Source organism: Syngnathus leptorhynchus, chromosome 16, assembly GCF_054491065.1.
Source record: "Syngnathus leptorhynchus isolate UIUO chromosome 16, UIUO_Slep, whole genome shotgun sequence".
NCBI classification, from domain to species: domain Eukaryota; kingdom Metazoa; phylum Chordata; class Actinopteri; order Syngnathiformes; family Syngnathidae; genus Syngnathus; species Syngnathus leptorhynchus.
In genome coordinates, this window is record NC_141210.1 from 6,110,777 (window position 1) to 6,128,432 (window position 17,656).

Below are 17,656 nucleotides of genomic sequence, written 5' to 3' on the forward strand. Positions count from 1 at the left end.
CTATATTATCCATGCACCTACAGATCTATATCAATCCATGCACCTACAGATCTATATCGATCCATGCACCTACAGATCTATATCGATCCATGCACCCACAGATCTATATTATCCATGCACCTACAGATCTATATCATCCATGCACCTACAGATCTATCGATCCATGCACCTACAGCTCTATATCATCCATGCACCTACAGATCTAATCAATCCATGCACCTACAGATCTATATCATCCATGCACCTACAGATCTATATCATCCATGCACCTACAGATCTATATAATCCATGCACCTACAGATCTATCAATCCATGCACCTACAGATCTATATCATCCATGCACCTACAGATCTATATCGATCCATGCACCTACAGATCTATATCATCCATGCACCTACAGATCTATATCGATCCATGCACCTACAGATCTATATTATCCATGCACCTACAGATCTATATTATCCATGCACCTACAGATCTATCGATCCATGCACCTACAGATCTATATCATCCATGCACCTACAGATCTATATCATCCATGCACCTACAGATCTATATCCATCCATGTACCTATAGATCTATATCCATCCATGTACCTATAGATCTATATCCATCCATGCACCTACAGATCTATATCCATCCATGCACCTACAGATCTATCTCAGCACAAAGGAAATGTTTTTTTTGGTTGGAAATGAACCAATAAAAACAGTGTCACTTAGAGAGTACATCATTTTATTAACATTCACAATTCATCAGCTGAAATGCTAATGCTAAATACTAATAAAATACCAATCACAAAACAGAATGAACAGAAAAAAAAGTGGAATTAAAAACAGTCAGCTGTAGCGTGGAAAGGTTAATGATTTGCGTAAGTCAAAAACACAAATCAAAACTAAAACGACAATTAAAAGGGTAGAAGTGACAGGATTACTACTTGAGCTAGATAAATTAGTAGTGAGGTCCCTTTTTAGGCTCGTCAGTATTGTGATTCAAAGATGCTGGAAGCTTTTTTTTTGTTTGTTTTGTTTTGTTTAGGCTCAAACACGTGACTCATGTCATATGTTACCCTACATAAAGACAGTATGTATACATAGATTTGTTTTTACACAGTAAAAGTTCGAGGAAAAAAAAAAAGTACTGGTGATTCAAGCTCTGCTGCCAGCATACATTACCCACAATGCACCAAAATGCAAGCCAAATGAGTGCATTCTTCAGACTCGTACAGCTAACACACACTTCTGCGTTCAAGCCCACTAGTCTTTACTTGCCACACATCCCACAAGAATTCTGCAGGGGGGGAAAACAGAAGCTAAAAACATGGAACAAAATTACTTTTCAGCCAAAGCAATTGTCAGAACTCTGTCAGTGTACAGTGGCAGTATGAACACATTGTTCAAGTGTCAATAGGTTTAAATGGTGTCCAAACATCTCACAACCACCGCACCACTGTCAAACTTCTACTTTGCCAAAAGCCATCAAATATCCATAAAAACCTTCTTAAACCAGCTGCACAAAACTTCCATATAAGGCTTTCTTACCGCCTGTACCATATTGAGTGTTGGTGGGGTGCAAGAACAACCCGTTGCCCCCACCAAAGAAAATCTAAACGCGCGTCACGTCGACCTCTCTGGAATGAAACCTAACAGTAAGTAATTAATGGCCGTATGTTAACTGGACAGTGGATCCAAGTGTGTGTGTGTGCGAGTGTGTGTGTGTGGGGTGGGGGTAACGATTTGGTCCTGCCACTAAGTCTTCAGGTTCAAAGCAATCCAAACTACCGACAAGGGGGAACTTCACAGTGAACTCGAGATGTGGTGATGAGATGTTTGTGGTCCAGCACTGAAATCAAGTCCACCCAGAGACCACTTGAGTCCCTCCCTGCAAAAAGGTACAAATATGCAACTTGTTCAAAAGATTCCACTCAACCCCATTACAACTGATTGCTAACCACATCTCCAAAACAACAAGGAAAACCTGGTACATAGCAGCTGAGTTTCACATTAAGAGATCCTTCAAGAATTATCTTTCAAATACATTTACATGATTTAAAATAAAATCAATCCGTAAATTATATTACATGACGTAACCGTTGACTGCTCGTCACCTGCTCAATTGATGAGAATGCCAGGAGGGCGTCCTTCCTCCTCTTGAATGTTCTTCAGGTTGTTCTCTTCCTCGTCCACCGTGCTGCGCAGCCGACGACGAAAAGTTTATTCTCAAGTCACTTTTGGGGATAACTGAGAATAAGACGAGTCGCTTACGTTAAGAAGTCTCTGACGTCTTCTACGGTGAGTTCCCCGGTGGATTCCAAAGTGACGTCAGCACAGCTGAGAGGGGAGCTCAGGGGCGTATCCGAGAGGGGGGAGGACAGAGAGCTGGGGAGTCCCTCCGTTTGTCCTGCCGAGGGAACAAGACGGCACATTGTCGGCAAGCTTTGAGTCATCGATGTGATGGTTAATACATTTTGAAAGCTTTAATGGAGCACAATGGAGAAGTATGCAAATGTGCGCGTGTACTACCTTCAGCCTGACCTATCTGGTTCTTGAGTGCGCCGTTGGCTTGTGGCAGCATCGTCGTGACATCGCTGAGGAGACACATGAACCATTTGTTTTTTTACTTGGACAGCTTTCTGGTAATTCTTCACTTTCACGAGCAGCCTGAGAGTGGCGCTCAACTGCGGTCAGCCAAACCGGCATCGAGTTTGTTACCTGGTCAGCGAAAGTCGCTCCAGTGCAACAGAACAGAGTGGTTCGGTGAAGGCTTTTGCAGACAAGGAGAACCTCTCGTATTCTGAGGGGGAGATCAGGTAGAATCCTGCACACGCACGCGCGCGCAAACAAGAATTAGACAGAAATGCTTGGAATGTTGACCACTAGTGTGTCGTTTGTGTTTTAATGCCACTTGTTCCTCACCTTGTCCGTTTCTGGTAAAGACACATGATGCAATGCCACTGATGTCCTCTTTGCGAATGCAATCGTACCGCACCTAAAAACAAGATGACAACGAGGAAGGTGTGATTTTCTTTTTGTATTTGTGTGTGTAAAACAAGTACGGATAAGGCTTTCACGCTACCTGTGGTCTGAGGCCAGGTATGCTGAAGAGGTGCATGTCGCCCATATTGGTCAGACAGACGAGTGTATGCTCGCTGTAGTCTTCCTGAGCTGTGGAGCTGAAGACCACCAGGGCGACCTTCCTCACCCGGCAGCCCTCATGGGCCGTGAGCTTAAATTTCGTCTTGGCGCTCACCTTGGGGAGAGAGAACACCTACGACAGAGAAAGAGTGAGGAAAAACAGACGCTGACTTCTTCACTGCACTATATCTTGACGTTACCTTGAGTTGCTCTTCTGAGGCGATGAGCACGGAATGAGGATTGGACATATCCGGAGCAATGGAGAGATCCTGCGAGGCTTCGTAAGGCTCCGGTAGTGGTTTGGCGCGCCCATCCAGCACGCTGATGGACACTACGGGAGCTCTGTGCATCAGCTGGATCTCTTTGCCCAACACGGCCTCCACGCAAGCGGCGCTCTCGCCGGCGACGCCTCGCTCGGAGCCGCGGCCTGAGCCTACGCCGGGTACGACCAGGGCGTAAGCGTACACGCTGCCCGAGTTGGTGCCCGCCCACAGTGTGGGTCCATGGTGCGTGCCTGGTACACACACACACAGACGGTGCCATTAAAAAGCAGAACGACATTGAACGGTTGGGGAAAAAAAAGAAATGATACTAGAGAGCAAGTTAACATACCGTCACGCAGAAAAGTGTCGGCAAAGCACAGACATCGAACAACTCCAGAGAGCGAGTCGTCGGCTGATCGAGGTTCGATCCTTCGCTGGATGGGAGCCATTTCTTCATGCTCGGCAAGGGCGGCGTTGGCCTCTTGGACCTTTGCCGAACACACCGGCACGCAACATCAACAAAAATCCTATTGATGCCAGCATTCATCTCATGGCGCCAAGACAGACCTTGCTGGTGGGCGTGCTGATGGTGCGTTTCTTCCCAGACACCCGACTCTTGCGGATTCGCCTGAAACTCTGCCGTAAGGACTTCTTCAAGGACTTGACCCTCGAGAGAGGACCCTCCATAGCCAGGGAGTCGTTAGGGTGTAAGGTACACCTTAAAAAAATTGGGCCAAGAGTAAGAATCATACCTAAGAGTATATTTATACCCAATAGTCGTCATACCTGGCCAAGACAGCATTTCTCCTCTGGTAGTCAAAGAGGCCAAAGCCATGACTGGTTCCGAAAGCGATGAGGTTCCATTCGGCGTGCAGCGCCACCGCCGTGACTGAAGCTGGAGGCATGCACTGCACCAGCACCTGAGGCTGAAAGCCCGGAGGGAAAGGAGCGGGTCTAAGACGCGGCTCCAGTCGGTCGTGGCCCTTCCACGTGAAGCCCTCGCGGTCCTGCAGCAGATCCAACACGGCAACGTCCACCGTGTGGTCCGAGCGCTCGTCGCTCAGTGCCAGCACAATCACCTGAAGGTGGCGGAAAACAGGAAAACCCGCTTAGGAATACCACCGAGGTCTGCTCAAGATCAGCGAGTGGAAGTGTTACACGGTAAAAGTTGAAATATTGAACAGGTCAAACAGCGCACTGCCAACAAAACCGAGCAGTGAAGATGTTTGGATGCAAGCCAAGGATAACACAAAGTTCTCTCAAGTTTCGCACAAAACTACTGTTCCGCTCCAGAGCAAAATAAAATTTACCTGCCCAGCGGTGCCTGCCACCAACAACTTGTTGCTGTACTTGCATAGGCTGATCTTCTGGATGCCCAGACGGGGGTCGTCGCTATATGGGTCAAAGCAGCCCACCTAGATGCACACACACGTGATTAAGGAAAGCGTCATGAAATACGCTTAATGAGACATCCGTGTGTGTTTGTGGAAATACAAAAGCACACAGATAGGAAAGAGCTGGAACATACCTGAAGTGAGGTAATATGTAACCTCGGGACTTTCAGGAAATAGTTACAAAAAGGAAACTTTAAACGTGACCCCCCCCCACCTCCCCTCAACTGAACTACTTTGAAACTCTGCAATGCTCTCCTTCCCCTCATACGTATTCAGGAAAACACACATTAATCTGTCTCGTGCATACACGCGCTGAATTCCAATAGAATCTCCTGGAAGTCGCTCGCAGAAAAGAAGTGGGGTGATGGGTCTGGTTTTCATTACTGAGTTTGGGAGTGTGTGGGGGGGGGGGACTACTCTCTCATCCTATAAGAGGGCCCCCCCATTCTTGAACATGCAAGCGCGGTTACCACAGGTTACGGCTGATAAGCGTGCTTGCGTGGAGGTGTGTGCGTGGGAAGAAAAAAGGAATATGAAAAACACACCACACAGGTGTTGGACATGAAGATACAAAGACTGCAGTGTACATTTCAGATAGGCCGCAATCTGGTCGACAGATTGAACGTCAAACTGAAATTTGATCATGATGTCCAACCGCTTCATTGAAATACTCGTCAGGCGGTTGGATTTTTAGTCCATTTGTACTCGACACAGACATTCACGAGCACATGTTCTCTTTATAATCATGTTCTAATAAGAAAAATATGGCCGAGTCTGTCTGAAAAATCAAACACATGAAAGCAATCTGGTGAGAAATTAGGCCAGCGAGCACACGTGTTTTGATTCTGCCGACGATGAGGGAAAACATGACTTGGCGCTTCTCACCTTCCGGAAGGGAGGCCATTCCTCCTCCTGCTGCAGGTCGGGGTCGTCGCCCGGGTCCCGAGGCTCGTCGCAGGGGTCGCAGTCTGTGTGGAAGACGTTGGCCGTGGTCAGTTTGTAGAGCGGCGTGAGGGCGATCCCGGATGCGTCCCAGAAACGCACGGTGCCGTCCTCATGTCTGTAAAGGCAAATGTTTTTCATTTATTTATTTTTTTTAAATCGTGGCATCTCCCCAAATGCTAATTTGCCCAGATGTCTCCCTTTTTTAGCTCCTCGCCAATCCCACCTCTGCCAAAAACGTGCCTATGTTATCAAATTGTGCCCGTTGAATGGTTGCCATGGAAACGCAGAAAAAAAACTCCTCTTGTAAATGTTGAGTGAATATCCTTGAGGCTCAACGTGTAAAATGTAAACACTGATTTGTCATGACAGAGACCAAGCATGTTTGTGCATGTGCGTGCAGGTACTCACCCTGTCAAAAGCAGCTCTTGTTGTTTGGGGGGAGGAGCCAAGTTTTTCCCTCCACATATGGGCCAGCGCTTTACAAACAAAATAAAATAATTAGAACACAGTTTGAAAAATGCAGCACAGAATCATAATTCTGTAAAGAATGGTAGTGACCACAGATTTAAAAAAAAAAAAAAAAAAAGACTCTCAGACATGAGCCCGCACGTGTCCGTCGTAAAGTAGACAAAGAATTGCTCAGTATGAGCTAACTGAAAATATTGTGTTGCGTAATTCAGTTCCTGGAGGGCATATTTACCCTTTGACCCGTGACCAAATGTGATTGACGTAAATGATGACTTCTCACCCCGGGCGTGTGTTCGTGGCTCTGCTGCGCTTTGCCAGCATTGATCAGCCTTTCCCACAACTTGGGAGGGACGCTGGTTATGTGACAGGAGCACGTGATGGCCGATGAGTGCAGAGGCGCCAGGTAGGGAGTGGGCATAGAGGGCCAACCGGAGGTTTGGAGGTCAATCACAACTAGCTCCTCTTCAAGTAAGACCACCAGTGCAGAGGGGTCATCAAATTCTACAGAAAGAGAAGAAGCCATTGAATTCACTCTTCACCACTTGTGAATGTTTGGCAGTCCCCTGACCTTTGTCTTGCTCAACATTGTGGACTGTAAAGAAGTCAATGACCCGGGAGGTGAAGTCCAGGGTGACGTGGTCTGTGTCCTGCTGAATGGTCAGACAGTGGCGGTCGCCATAGCTGGCTCTGGGCATTCCTCCGCTGTACAATAAAACCGGTGACCTACAATACAGAGGTGTGATTTTTTTATTCGTCATCTTCGAAAGCCATTAAGAACTTTCATCTTGGCGAGCCAGTAGTTGGTGATAATTGTTCTGCCAGGGATATATGAGAACCAGGGACTCGGATTGAAAATCTATTTTTAAATAAAATTGGATGAAGTACTCACCCAGTCGCTGTTGTCCTCCACAGGATTTTGTTAATAGCTTTGCAGGGAAAAGGGCCTGAAAAGATAACAGCAAAGGAAAAACAATTGTTCTCATGTATTATTTTTAGTGCTCTTCCACTTTATTTCCTTTGGTTTTTTTTCTCCTTTGGTCCAAATCAGTTTGACCCTTCCCTTCTTGTTTGCTCTACGGCATTTCCTGAAAGCTTTATCAGTCATGTCGATGCGTGCCATGTCTCCATTTTGTTGATGTTGCGGAAAGCATTTTGTGCACTATTTGTATGCAAATAAAAAAAAGAATGTTTATGTTCTAAACTTTCTTGCTCATCCATTTCCAATGTCGCATGTCTGCCAAAATCACATGTCACTGTGCTGTATACATTCAAATGGGAGCACATTAAAATGACTCGGCACTTCTTTACACGTGCCTCAGATGACGCGTGAATATTTCTCACCATATGGGATGGTAGAGGACACCGGCTGCTGATTGTTGCAGTCGTCGTTGACAACGGCCCAAACGGAGTAGCCGCCATCGCTATGGGAACTGACAAATAAGTTTCCCGAACATTCCCACACCAGGCTCTCCAGCTGCTGTAGAGGAATTTGCATAAAAATGTGTGGCATGATTTAATATTGCTACAAAGTCCCTGCACTTAGAAATCCTTGTTCCCAAAGAGCGGATTAAAATTAAGTTCAGCAAGTTACATAATGGTTTCAAACTATTCGGTGATTCTTACTGTGAATAAAAAGCTGAGTTTGCTCTGGTACCTGCTTGCCAAGGAAGAGCTTTTCGATTTGACGGCTGCTCACATCCCACAGGACCACCAGGCCTCGGCTGTAGCCAATTAGAATTTTCCCCGCTTGCCGAGGATGCTCCTGAAGAGATTCCACAGGCCCTAATGATTTCCCACATCTGTAGTCTTCTGGCAGACTGGAGAAGGAAAAAAAAAAAAAAATTTGAGTGCCTTGCACTTTTATCTCCAAACTTTCGTTGTTAAAATAAAACACATGGACTGACAATTAACATTATCTTAAATATCCCACGATGCAACGTGACAGCTCACATTAAGGGCTACTGCCACTGAATCGATACGGATTATGAATAATGCTGTAAAAATGAAATCATTTATCCCCAATTATGAAGGTTGTTGAGTCCGTTAATTTGCACTTGGATGAAATTCTGCATTACCGCCATTTTGGTGTGTTTTTCTGATGATTCAATCTAGGTAGTCATGTATGAGCACAAAATACAAATCAGCATCAGAAATTGAATGACCAAGCTAACGCTATTGCGGAAGAGTTAGCCGCGGTTGCTCCACCATCAACACTACAATAAAGCGAGGTCGATAATAAGCAGGATCCGAGCTGCTGGCGCTCGCCAACAAGACATTCCTCTGAGGCGACGGCGGAATGTTTTACAGGACACACCCTCGAGATGTTGGAGGATTCCCTCGGCTATAGGACAGGGAGGAGAGTGGGAGGAAACGGTGGTTGGATCGTGGAGGAGGAAGGAGGACTTTAATCAAAACAATTTGGGGAAGAGACAAGAAAACATTGTCGTTCTGAGCTCTTTGCTGAACCCAAACACGGAAAAAGCCAGCATGTCTCCGTTTCTATCCATCTATCTTTACCGACACGGACATCCAGCTGCTTTGCTCGGCTTCAACAAGGAAGATCCTCTCCCGGAAGCACAGAGGGAGAAACTTCCCTAACACAGAATTCCATTGTCTCAAAGTATTTTTAGGGAATCCGGTATCCTGCTAAAAGGACTCGGGGATGAGCCGCTGCGAGTCTACGAGTTGTATATTCAGCCGAAACACTTCCCCAACCGGAACATTGCGGCTTGGCAGCTGGTACAAAGCCTCACTGTGTAAAAGCTCCCATCCCTCACACACATCCTTATCAAGGTCCTCATTAGGCCTCTGTCCTGCCCACTTCCTTCGACGAGGCTGCTTAATGAGGGCTTTGCTGGACCGGGCGGACACTCACCCAGCACGGAAGCGCTGCAAACATCGCCAAAGAAGCAACAAAAGCTGACCCAATAAAAAAAATTTAAAAAAAAAAAGACACGTTGCTACCTCCACCTCCAAAAAAAGACAATACTTGTCATGAGCAAACAGATTACAAAAAGGTGTCTGTTGCTTATTTGCAAAAAAATGAATAAATAATAATAATAATAATAATAATTGAACATTACCGTATCTTTGATTGTATTATTTTGTCTTACTTTTGAACGCAAGTGGTGCTCTGACGAGAGTTGGCTTGATATGAAATGTAACGCAACAAGTGAGTGCATTTGTTTTGGGTGTGAATTTGGGAGACAGGGTTACTGTACGGTCAGATCCGGTGGGATCCAGGGCGACTAGATAATTGTGCATTCCTGAAAAATTGTGTTTATGTACATGCGCTTTGTCACAATTTGGAATAGAGCAACCTTGTAGGATTATTTTGAAATAAGCAAATTGTTCCAGCAATCTTTTAAAACACCTTTTCTGCTTACGATTGCTACCAATTCAAAAGTAAACAAATCCTACTTCGACTGGATATCCATTTCACAAATCCTAATTTTTTTCTTTACATTTCCGACAGTCTCACCTCTGTGTGACTTGATCCTGTTGCAATGTTTGTCCATCTTTAAGTGACAGGCTGGGCAAATCCAGGAAGTACACACCACCTCCTTCTGTTCCAATACAAAGGAGGTCACATGACCTCAGCAGGAGGAGTACAGTCACTCGTGTGGTACTGGCGAGAATAAAGGAGAGAGCAAGATGAGTGTAGGAACATGGTTGTTACAAAATACTTGAAAACTCGCTGCTTCAAGTGCAAACAAATAAATGGCCATTATTACCTGCAGCTCTCAATGCCTGGTCTTCCTGGAAGGCTGTAGTTGTCCACTTCCTGTAGAATGACCACACCGTCTCTCTTAACCCCTCCTACTTGCCTAGGAGGTGTGGGAGTCAGCTCCCACAAGTGAATGGTATTATCATCCAAAAGCGACACCAGGCGACCCTGGGACAGACAGAATGACATCAATTAGTATGATCTTATCGATATTCATCACGTGGACTTGAAGAAGACAGTCTGGGTGCTTACCTGTCCTGGCAGGAAGTGAATTTGTATGACAGCAGTTGTGTCGTCGTGGAGTCCGGTGAACTCCACCCCAGGTGCTCCATAACTGAGCATATATTGTTAAGGAACACGCACACAAAAAAAAACAAAAAAAACACGACATTTCTTCTTATTTAATACAGATCTGTCTGCTATCATTGGGTAAAACGGCGTAATTGTGAGCTGTCAAGCCAATGAAACATACTAGTTAAATGTAATAATAGAGAGGTCATTGGAGCGCCAAAGAAAGCTCATGGCAATTTCCGACACCGGCTGACGCAAATGTCGAAAATACCAGCGTGCGTATGTAATCAAGAGCAATTTTCATCGGGGTGAATTAAGCACAGAAAAGACAAAAAAAAAAAAGACGACAGCGTGTAAACATTGTTAAATGCCAACTTGCAACCTGTAAATAGCTTCACATAGACACTTAATTAGATGTCTGCAGACATGCGAACGGGATAATTTGGATTATTTCTCAAAACATCTTCCTGATTCTTACACACATGAACGCGTGTATTGCTTGAATCAGATATCAAATAAGCAGCTCAGTTTCAAAAAGGTCGGCGACCCCCTGCGAGGAACACTGACACGGCAGCACTTCTAAAAGGAAATGGGCCATTGGTGTCAAATGAATGTCACAGAGCACAAGCGGTTAAGGCCATGCTCGAATAAACACGCAGCTGAGGCGTTATGACTACAAGTGGTTCGCATACAGTATCACACTCCCCAGACGCTTCCTGGCATTAGTGATGATGTCATCAATGGAGCCTCATTTGCCATAACAGTGTAACTGTGTATGTAATTTAGTTAACTCCCCTTCTGAGATGATCTGTGCGCTGGTCATAATACAAGTCATGGAAATACAAAGTGTAACACGTGTGCATAATAAACCGGTCTGACTGGTCTGCATGCATTTGTGCAAATACACCAATAGGCAACATGCCAATTGCTTACAATCTAAACTGACTTAACTTCTATTTAATGTTTCATTATGGCCATATAAAAAAAAAAAAGTGCCTAATTTAACATATGAAAGGAGCTGGCCGCAAACTATCAGGAAGCTTTTGGCAAGCACATCAGAGACTTCAAACAAAAGATCAACGCGCAATGACGCCCGATTGTATGTGACAAGTTGGAAATAGCGGCGAGGCAGTAATTAGAAACAATTCTCAAAGGGGAGGGGGAAAACAATTATGAAACGGCAAGCCAAAAAGTGAGGCAGTTTAAGAGGAAAAAATAAAAATAAAAAACAAAGCGGACAAGAACAGGGAGATTTCTTTGGTGTCTTGTTCACCGTGGCCAACCTGTTGAATGGCACAATGCGTTCATTCACTTTGCTGGCCCCGAAATGTTAACAATGCACGTCTAAAGTAACTCAACAACTCTCTTTCAGACATACACATCCATACACGCACTTGGCGAGTGATGCAGAAAGAGTGTTAGCGAGGATAAAGCAATTTCACGGTCTGAATACGGACAAACAGAAGGCATTGTCCTCCGTGCGCGCGCACGCACAAGCGGCACGCCCATACACACACCCAAGATATGGATGTCAGGAAGGAAAGATGACACCGTATCTTTTTTTGTTTTGTCTAAAATGACCACATATTCATACAAAGCATTGTAAAAAGCTCCAAGTTCAAACATGTTTAAATTCAACTGTTACAGAAGTCAACCGAAAACATCGACTAGCTTCTTGACAGTCACCCAAACTTTAAGGATGCTTGCTGAATGACGAGCTCCGTTTCAAAACAAGCCAAACAACTCCACCCACTCACTAGAGACGCAATCCTCGTCTAATTTGCATCCGTCGGCCGCAAATGGGATTTCTCCTGTCCCACTTTCCGACGACACAACCGATCTAGTTGGCTTTGAAATCGAGAAGAGAAGCCTCGGGAGTTGCGCAATATTTTACAATATGCCATCAATAGCCAATTTTCTTTTTTTACAATTTTTCTGACCCATTACGAGCACAAAACCTCAACATGGAAAATATGGAACATGCTCACATCGTTTTATAATCAGTCAAATCACATTGGCTCGGGTTGCTTATATCGGATTTAATCGTTAAAACGATGTTGAGTTTGACCCAGTTCCAAAATTCGGTGGGGAAACATGATCTCAGAAGCATAGTGGTTCACTCCTTTTGAGATCTGCACTGGCTCAGTGTTCTTGCTAACATGTCACTTTGAAAAGTTCTATTTGCTTTACTTTTAAATAAATACAAGCTAAAACACATGCTGCCAATGTGGATTTACCTCGCACATTGTGTCCTAAACTATTTGGCCTTTATTCAATTACCTTTAATCCAATGTGTGCCGAGTCGGATGTTCAACTGAAACTCGGCGTGCACGCTCGCGCAGAAAACATCACAGCAATGTTTCGTGTGTGTAAATATTAGCTCATCCACAGTTAGTTACCGATACTACAAGGTGCGTTTCAGAACAACACACAATACAGTCAAACTTTGCTACACTTCAACTTCAGGCAGTTATTTCTTTTTTTGGGCTCAGCCAAATACTTATATGAGGTGCTGAGATGCAGATTTTTAAAGTCCTCTGGTCAGAGCACTTCATCCCAGGCAACTGCACTGGTTGTCTTGGAAACCAATTCAAAAGCTCCCTTTATTAAGACAAGACTTGAGCAACAAAGCTCTTACTCACCATCTACACACAGACACACACACACACACACACACACACACACACACACACACACACACACACAGGGAGGGTTAACCCAGGGCACACATTCCACGGAAGAAGACGGGAGCCCTCGACATTGTCCCACTCTCCGAGCCCCTCGCTGTGGTCGGAGAAACTTTGGGGAGTAATATGACTCGGCCTTTGTAAACACACACAATGTGAGGGAAGTGAAATACTCAAGAGTATGAGAATAAGAGGAGGGAAATGGCAAGTTTACAACAAGGTTAAATATTGCGAGCTATATCTTCTCCGCTGCCAGTTTTTTGACAGCTTTTTTCCCAGGTGGGTGCCCCGCATCTGGCGTGTACCAAGTATGCTAGCACGGGGCGCCGGGTCAAGCCCGTGTCAAAGAGTCGGAGACTATTAAAGGAATGTAAACGCAAGCCATCAAAATAAATATGACAGTTTGAAAACAAAACAGGCGTGTGAGCCGGCCAAAAGCTCTCGTGACATACTCGATTGTTTTGCTACTACGCCTTGAGTGGCTTCTCTGCCATATTTTTATTTGACATGGTTGGTGGAGTGTGTGGTATTAGCTCAAGTCCCTGCGCAAATTCTACGGTCGGTGATGCTGATTTACGACTCCGCATATGTTGCTTCATCTGACATGTGGGTTTTTTAACGCTAGACCTCAAAAATGCACTTGAGCTATTTCTCCATGCTTCATGAGAGGACACGGTTGATCCAGTGGAATCCATAAAGTTACAAAAATTGTGCCTATTTTTTTGAGCAATCCAATCCTGCAGGTGGCTCATTGACTGACCTGCACCTATTGCATCAAACTGAGTCATTCTTTAAGTTTTCCAGATTCCCGGCGGGTGCACATTTCCTCAACTTTGTATGCTTTGTAGTCGGCGCTGACTTTCCAGAAATTCCAGCAGCAGCTGGGACTCTTAAAGAATGAGGAAGGCCTGTCTGGGTTTTGCTGTATCACTCATTTTCGGAAAAAGCGCCCGAGTTATTTTTCCTCCCATCTGTCACTCTCGCGGGGCTCTTCTATTTTGCCGCTATTTATCTGCAATGCTCCATTCCGCCATTTCTCATTCCATCACTCTCTCGCTTGCTCTCCACTTGCCTGGTACTACCAGGCTGTCTTGCTCACCCCCCCCCCCCCCTCTCAGGGGTTCTAAAAAGCTGCATTTCAAAGAGCTGATTCTCCGGCCTCATACTCACACACACAGAGGTTCCTAGACAATGATAAATGAGTCCATATTGGCCAAAGAACCGTACAGTTACCATGCGCAGACAACGGCATGTTGGCGAATCTTTCCTGCACCTCACACGCTCGCAAAACACACTAAAGAAGAACCACAAGAAGAAACCACACAAGACAAACACTCTATCAGACCTGTCCCTTCCTTTCAAGCGGACGGTCTACTAAAATTGCCTCGTTTGCAAAGAGCCGAGGCAAAGAAGAACATGATATACAGAAAATAGTAGTAGACAATTAACCACAAAACCACCGTGCTAATGGTGCCAGCGTTTGCCACCACACAAAGAAAAACACTTCTGTTATGTCAAAAGGAAGGAATTCGGTAGGGTGTTAGAATCCCCTCTGCTGCAGTTATGGGATTCTCAAATTCCATGAGCGAAATAGCATACGGGCTGATTATGTTGTGCTTGTTTTCCTTTTATGAGTTGATATTAATGACTCTACCTGCCTATTTAGTCAGCACACGCTCCATCATTTAATCTGTCCATTGACAAACAAACCCTACAAATCATGTGGACCAGAGCCCCCGTCTACCTTTTTTTTTAATGTGAAGGAAACTCACTTCAAAACACTCAAGACTGAAAATGTATTCAACAGACGCATTTGACAGCTTTCCACTGAATTGTCTTTGACGGCTATTCCCGCCTCGCACAAGATCTGCTCGGTCGCGTCAAGCGAACGTCGAGGAAGGATACACTTTGACGGCTCCCGCCTTTGTGCCGATAGCCATGAGTTGCAACTTGGGGTCGTAGGCCAACGCGCTGGGCTGATGTGGGAATCCATGCTCCACCGTCTGTGCAAAGACACAGAATGAATACACAGACTTATAACAAATGACACAAAGCCTCATTCTACAGTTATTGCAAGGACTAAAACGTTGTTGACATTGTTTGAGACACACCCTCCTACGTCTGTGTGTTTACACTGTGGCCTCGAAAAGGGGAGGATGCCCTGAATAAAGTGTGTGAATGATTCTCAAAAATGGCTTTGTTCGATTGAATCCAATTCAAAGTTGGCCCTCGTGGCCCCTAGACGCAGCAGCTGGAAAAGCTTTTAGTTCGCCAAAGAAGAAACAACATCTTGTCGGACAAGCTGAGCTCTTCATTGACTTTAGAGACGACTTATTTGGAGGGAAGTAAAACATGAACCTTGTGTCGACGCGCAAACTCCTGTTGAGAGACCACCTCTGCGTCAGTTGTGGCAGCTGGTGTCCAACCTTAAGCATGTTTGTTTTCACAGCGCAACCGACGCTTTATGGACCGAGGAACATGACAAACAATTGAACAAGACACTTTGAGTAGGAGCACCATAAAATGATTTCCAGTGCGGCGATATCTTTGCGTGACAGTTAATCTCAAAGATAATTTGATCTTTTTGTACGAGCATTTTGTTTGTCATTAAAGAGAGGGCAGGCGAGGTTGAAATGTTCCTGTTAAACACAGCTTTATAGGTGCTGAATCAAAGTTTATGAAGGCAAGGGTTAGTTCCATATCAAATCCAACTAAATTTGACCCGAAATAAAATGTGTTTGACCTTGGAGGTTTCACTCTATTAATAAAGAAAATTGCAAAGTTGAAATTGCATGAGCCTCACAAAACAAATGTCTACAAGACTTTTTGAAATGATTCAAGTGAGGGTTCCTTGTGTGCACGAAGCAGCAATTTCTGTATTTGAATGTCAATACGTTCGGGCAGCTGTATCGTATGCTCTACTTTACTGTGTATATTGACAACAACTCAGTTTCCACACTTCTGTAAAACTCCGTTTGTTTAGGCACAGCAGATTACCATGACCGAAATGTCATCTGCACGAAAATGACCGAGAATACAAACTGCTGCAACCCACCAAAATGGAAGGAACAATTAGCGGCCTCAAAAGTTTGCAATTTTTAAAACCACTACCAATTACACATACTTATTAAAACTACCTGTATGATGTGTCACAGTAAAACTGATCTGTGAAAAACAATTCCTTTCTGGCCCCACCTCATACCTCTAATTAGAATTAGAAACCACCACGCCTTACAAAAAACAACCAACGAGAGACAGAAGATACAGGCGACAACTTAAAAAGGTAACATTCATTGTAATGTTCCGTTACAAAGTCAAACTCCCACTGAAGCAGCTCCAGCTAACATGCTTTACAGTGCTAATGTTACCATACTACCCACTGCTATTTTGTTGTTATGCGCATATTCATATCTTGACTGCAGTTTCATCACATGCCATTATGAATGGCCATGTTTTACTATAACACTCGTGCATGTTGGAGAGGGGCGTGGCTTACTTGAGTGGGGGCAGGATTAGTTGGAGACTTCATTCAAGTCTTGCTTAACGTTGTTTTTTTTTTTTTTTTTTTTTAAACAATGCAAACTCCCTCTTTGAACTTTAGAACATCAAAGAAAAGTCCATCTTAAAAGTAACCTCAACACTAGTCAAGAATTCTGGTTGAGATTACGAGGGTGTAAATGCGTTACTAGGTTGCTTTTAATCGTTTTGACTCTGAGACAAACACAATGGCAATAAAACATTATTTGGACTTTGGACACAAGTGTGGATGAGATGACAGTACGTGCAGTGTAACCAACCACTTGTGCACACAAACCACTGAGGTTTGAGCTCACAACAAAACTAAGATGAACTGCGTGTTTGTTTGTTTGTTTGTTTGTTTGTTTGTTTGTTTGTCACTGATTCTGATGTCCCACACAACAGTTGAATACAGTTCAATCTTGCTAATCTGCAATGATAACGAGAATTGTACTCAGTATGACCGGTTAGAATCCTCGAGCCAGTTTCGGTGCTGTGTTAAGTGCGGGCCTTTGACTAATTAACACACCAAGCAAACAACTAAAGCCAGCCACACAAGTTATCAACAAAAGCCCCTCTGCTTGGAACCCAGCACAAACCGCGGTAGTTACTGCTCCATTTATAAAGAAGCCTGTAAACCCTCAAAGGCGTCGAAAATGAAAGGCTTGAATACTGCAAGAGAGCCTGACTTGCTCATTTTAACTGAGACTTAAAGATTTTAGCTGTAGTTTGGACATGAAGCGTCTTATTCCGTCACTTTACCTTGCTGAAGGCGAAGAGCTCTTGTTTTATCTTCTCCCTCTGCGGGTCGGTACCCTGCCGACGAAATCTAAACTTCATCATTTTGAAGCCAGGCTGGAGGGCACAAGTGATGAGTGCACACTGGTATCACCCAGGCGGCGTTGTCGGACGAAGCTAAACTAGCTTACTAGCTTGCCGGCTAGCCCATGCAGGGTGAGCGTGAGGCTTACGAGGCTGCGACGCAACTGCGGGTGCGGTTCTTCTCTGTTTCAGTCCTTCTGGCTCGACTAGTTTCGGGGAAGGTTTAGACACCGCTCCCCCTTCTCTCGGTTCACACGGAAACCATTGCTGGTAACCAATAGGAGAGAAGAAAGCTGGGGGCAATTACTCAGAGACGCCCATACGGCCAGTAGCACAGCGTGGGAGTGTTGGATTTGCGTGACGGGACGCACCGCACTGAATTTACGTTCCGTAGACACTCATCAGTGGG

General features: G+C 44.7%; 1 protein-coding gene across 1 annotated transcript; it reads right to left on the reverse strand.

Moving 5' to 3' along the window:
• Nucleotides 1–714: 714 nt before the first annotated feature.
• llgl1 (LLGL scribble cell polarity complex component 1) lies at nucleotides 715–17,509 on the reverse strand. Its single transcript, XM_085934067.1, has 25 exons — nucleotides 17,355–17,509; nucleotides 17,188–17,280; nucleotides 14,815–14,912; nucleotides 10,184–10,265; nucleotides 9,939–10,099; nucleotides 9,686–9,832; nucleotides 7,859–8,021; nucleotides 7,546–7,681; nucleotides 7,094–7,148; nucleotides 6,773–6,927; nucleotides 6,485–6,705; nucleotides 6,145–6,212; nucleotides 5,677–5,851; nucleotides 4,708–4,812; nucleotides 4,184–4,476; nucleotides 3,965–4,115; nucleotides 3,747–3,885; nucleotides 3,335–3,648; nucleotides 3,076–3,267; nucleotides 2,916–2,988; nucleotides 2,712–2,817; nucleotides 2,523–2,587; nucleotides 2,265–2,400; nucleotides 2,108–2,190; nucleotides 715–1,881 (listed from the first exon to the last, which is right to left on the reverse strand). Exons 2-24 carry the CDS (start codon nucleotides 17,266–17,268, stop codon nucleotides 2,112–2,114), a joined length of 3,195 nt encoding a protein of 1,064 aa, XP_085790193.1. The 5' UTR covers nucleotides 17,269–17,280; nucleotides 17,355–17,509; the 3' UTR covers nucleotides 715–1,881; nucleotides 2,108–2,111.
• Nucleotides 17,510–17,656: the final 147 nt, after the last annotated feature.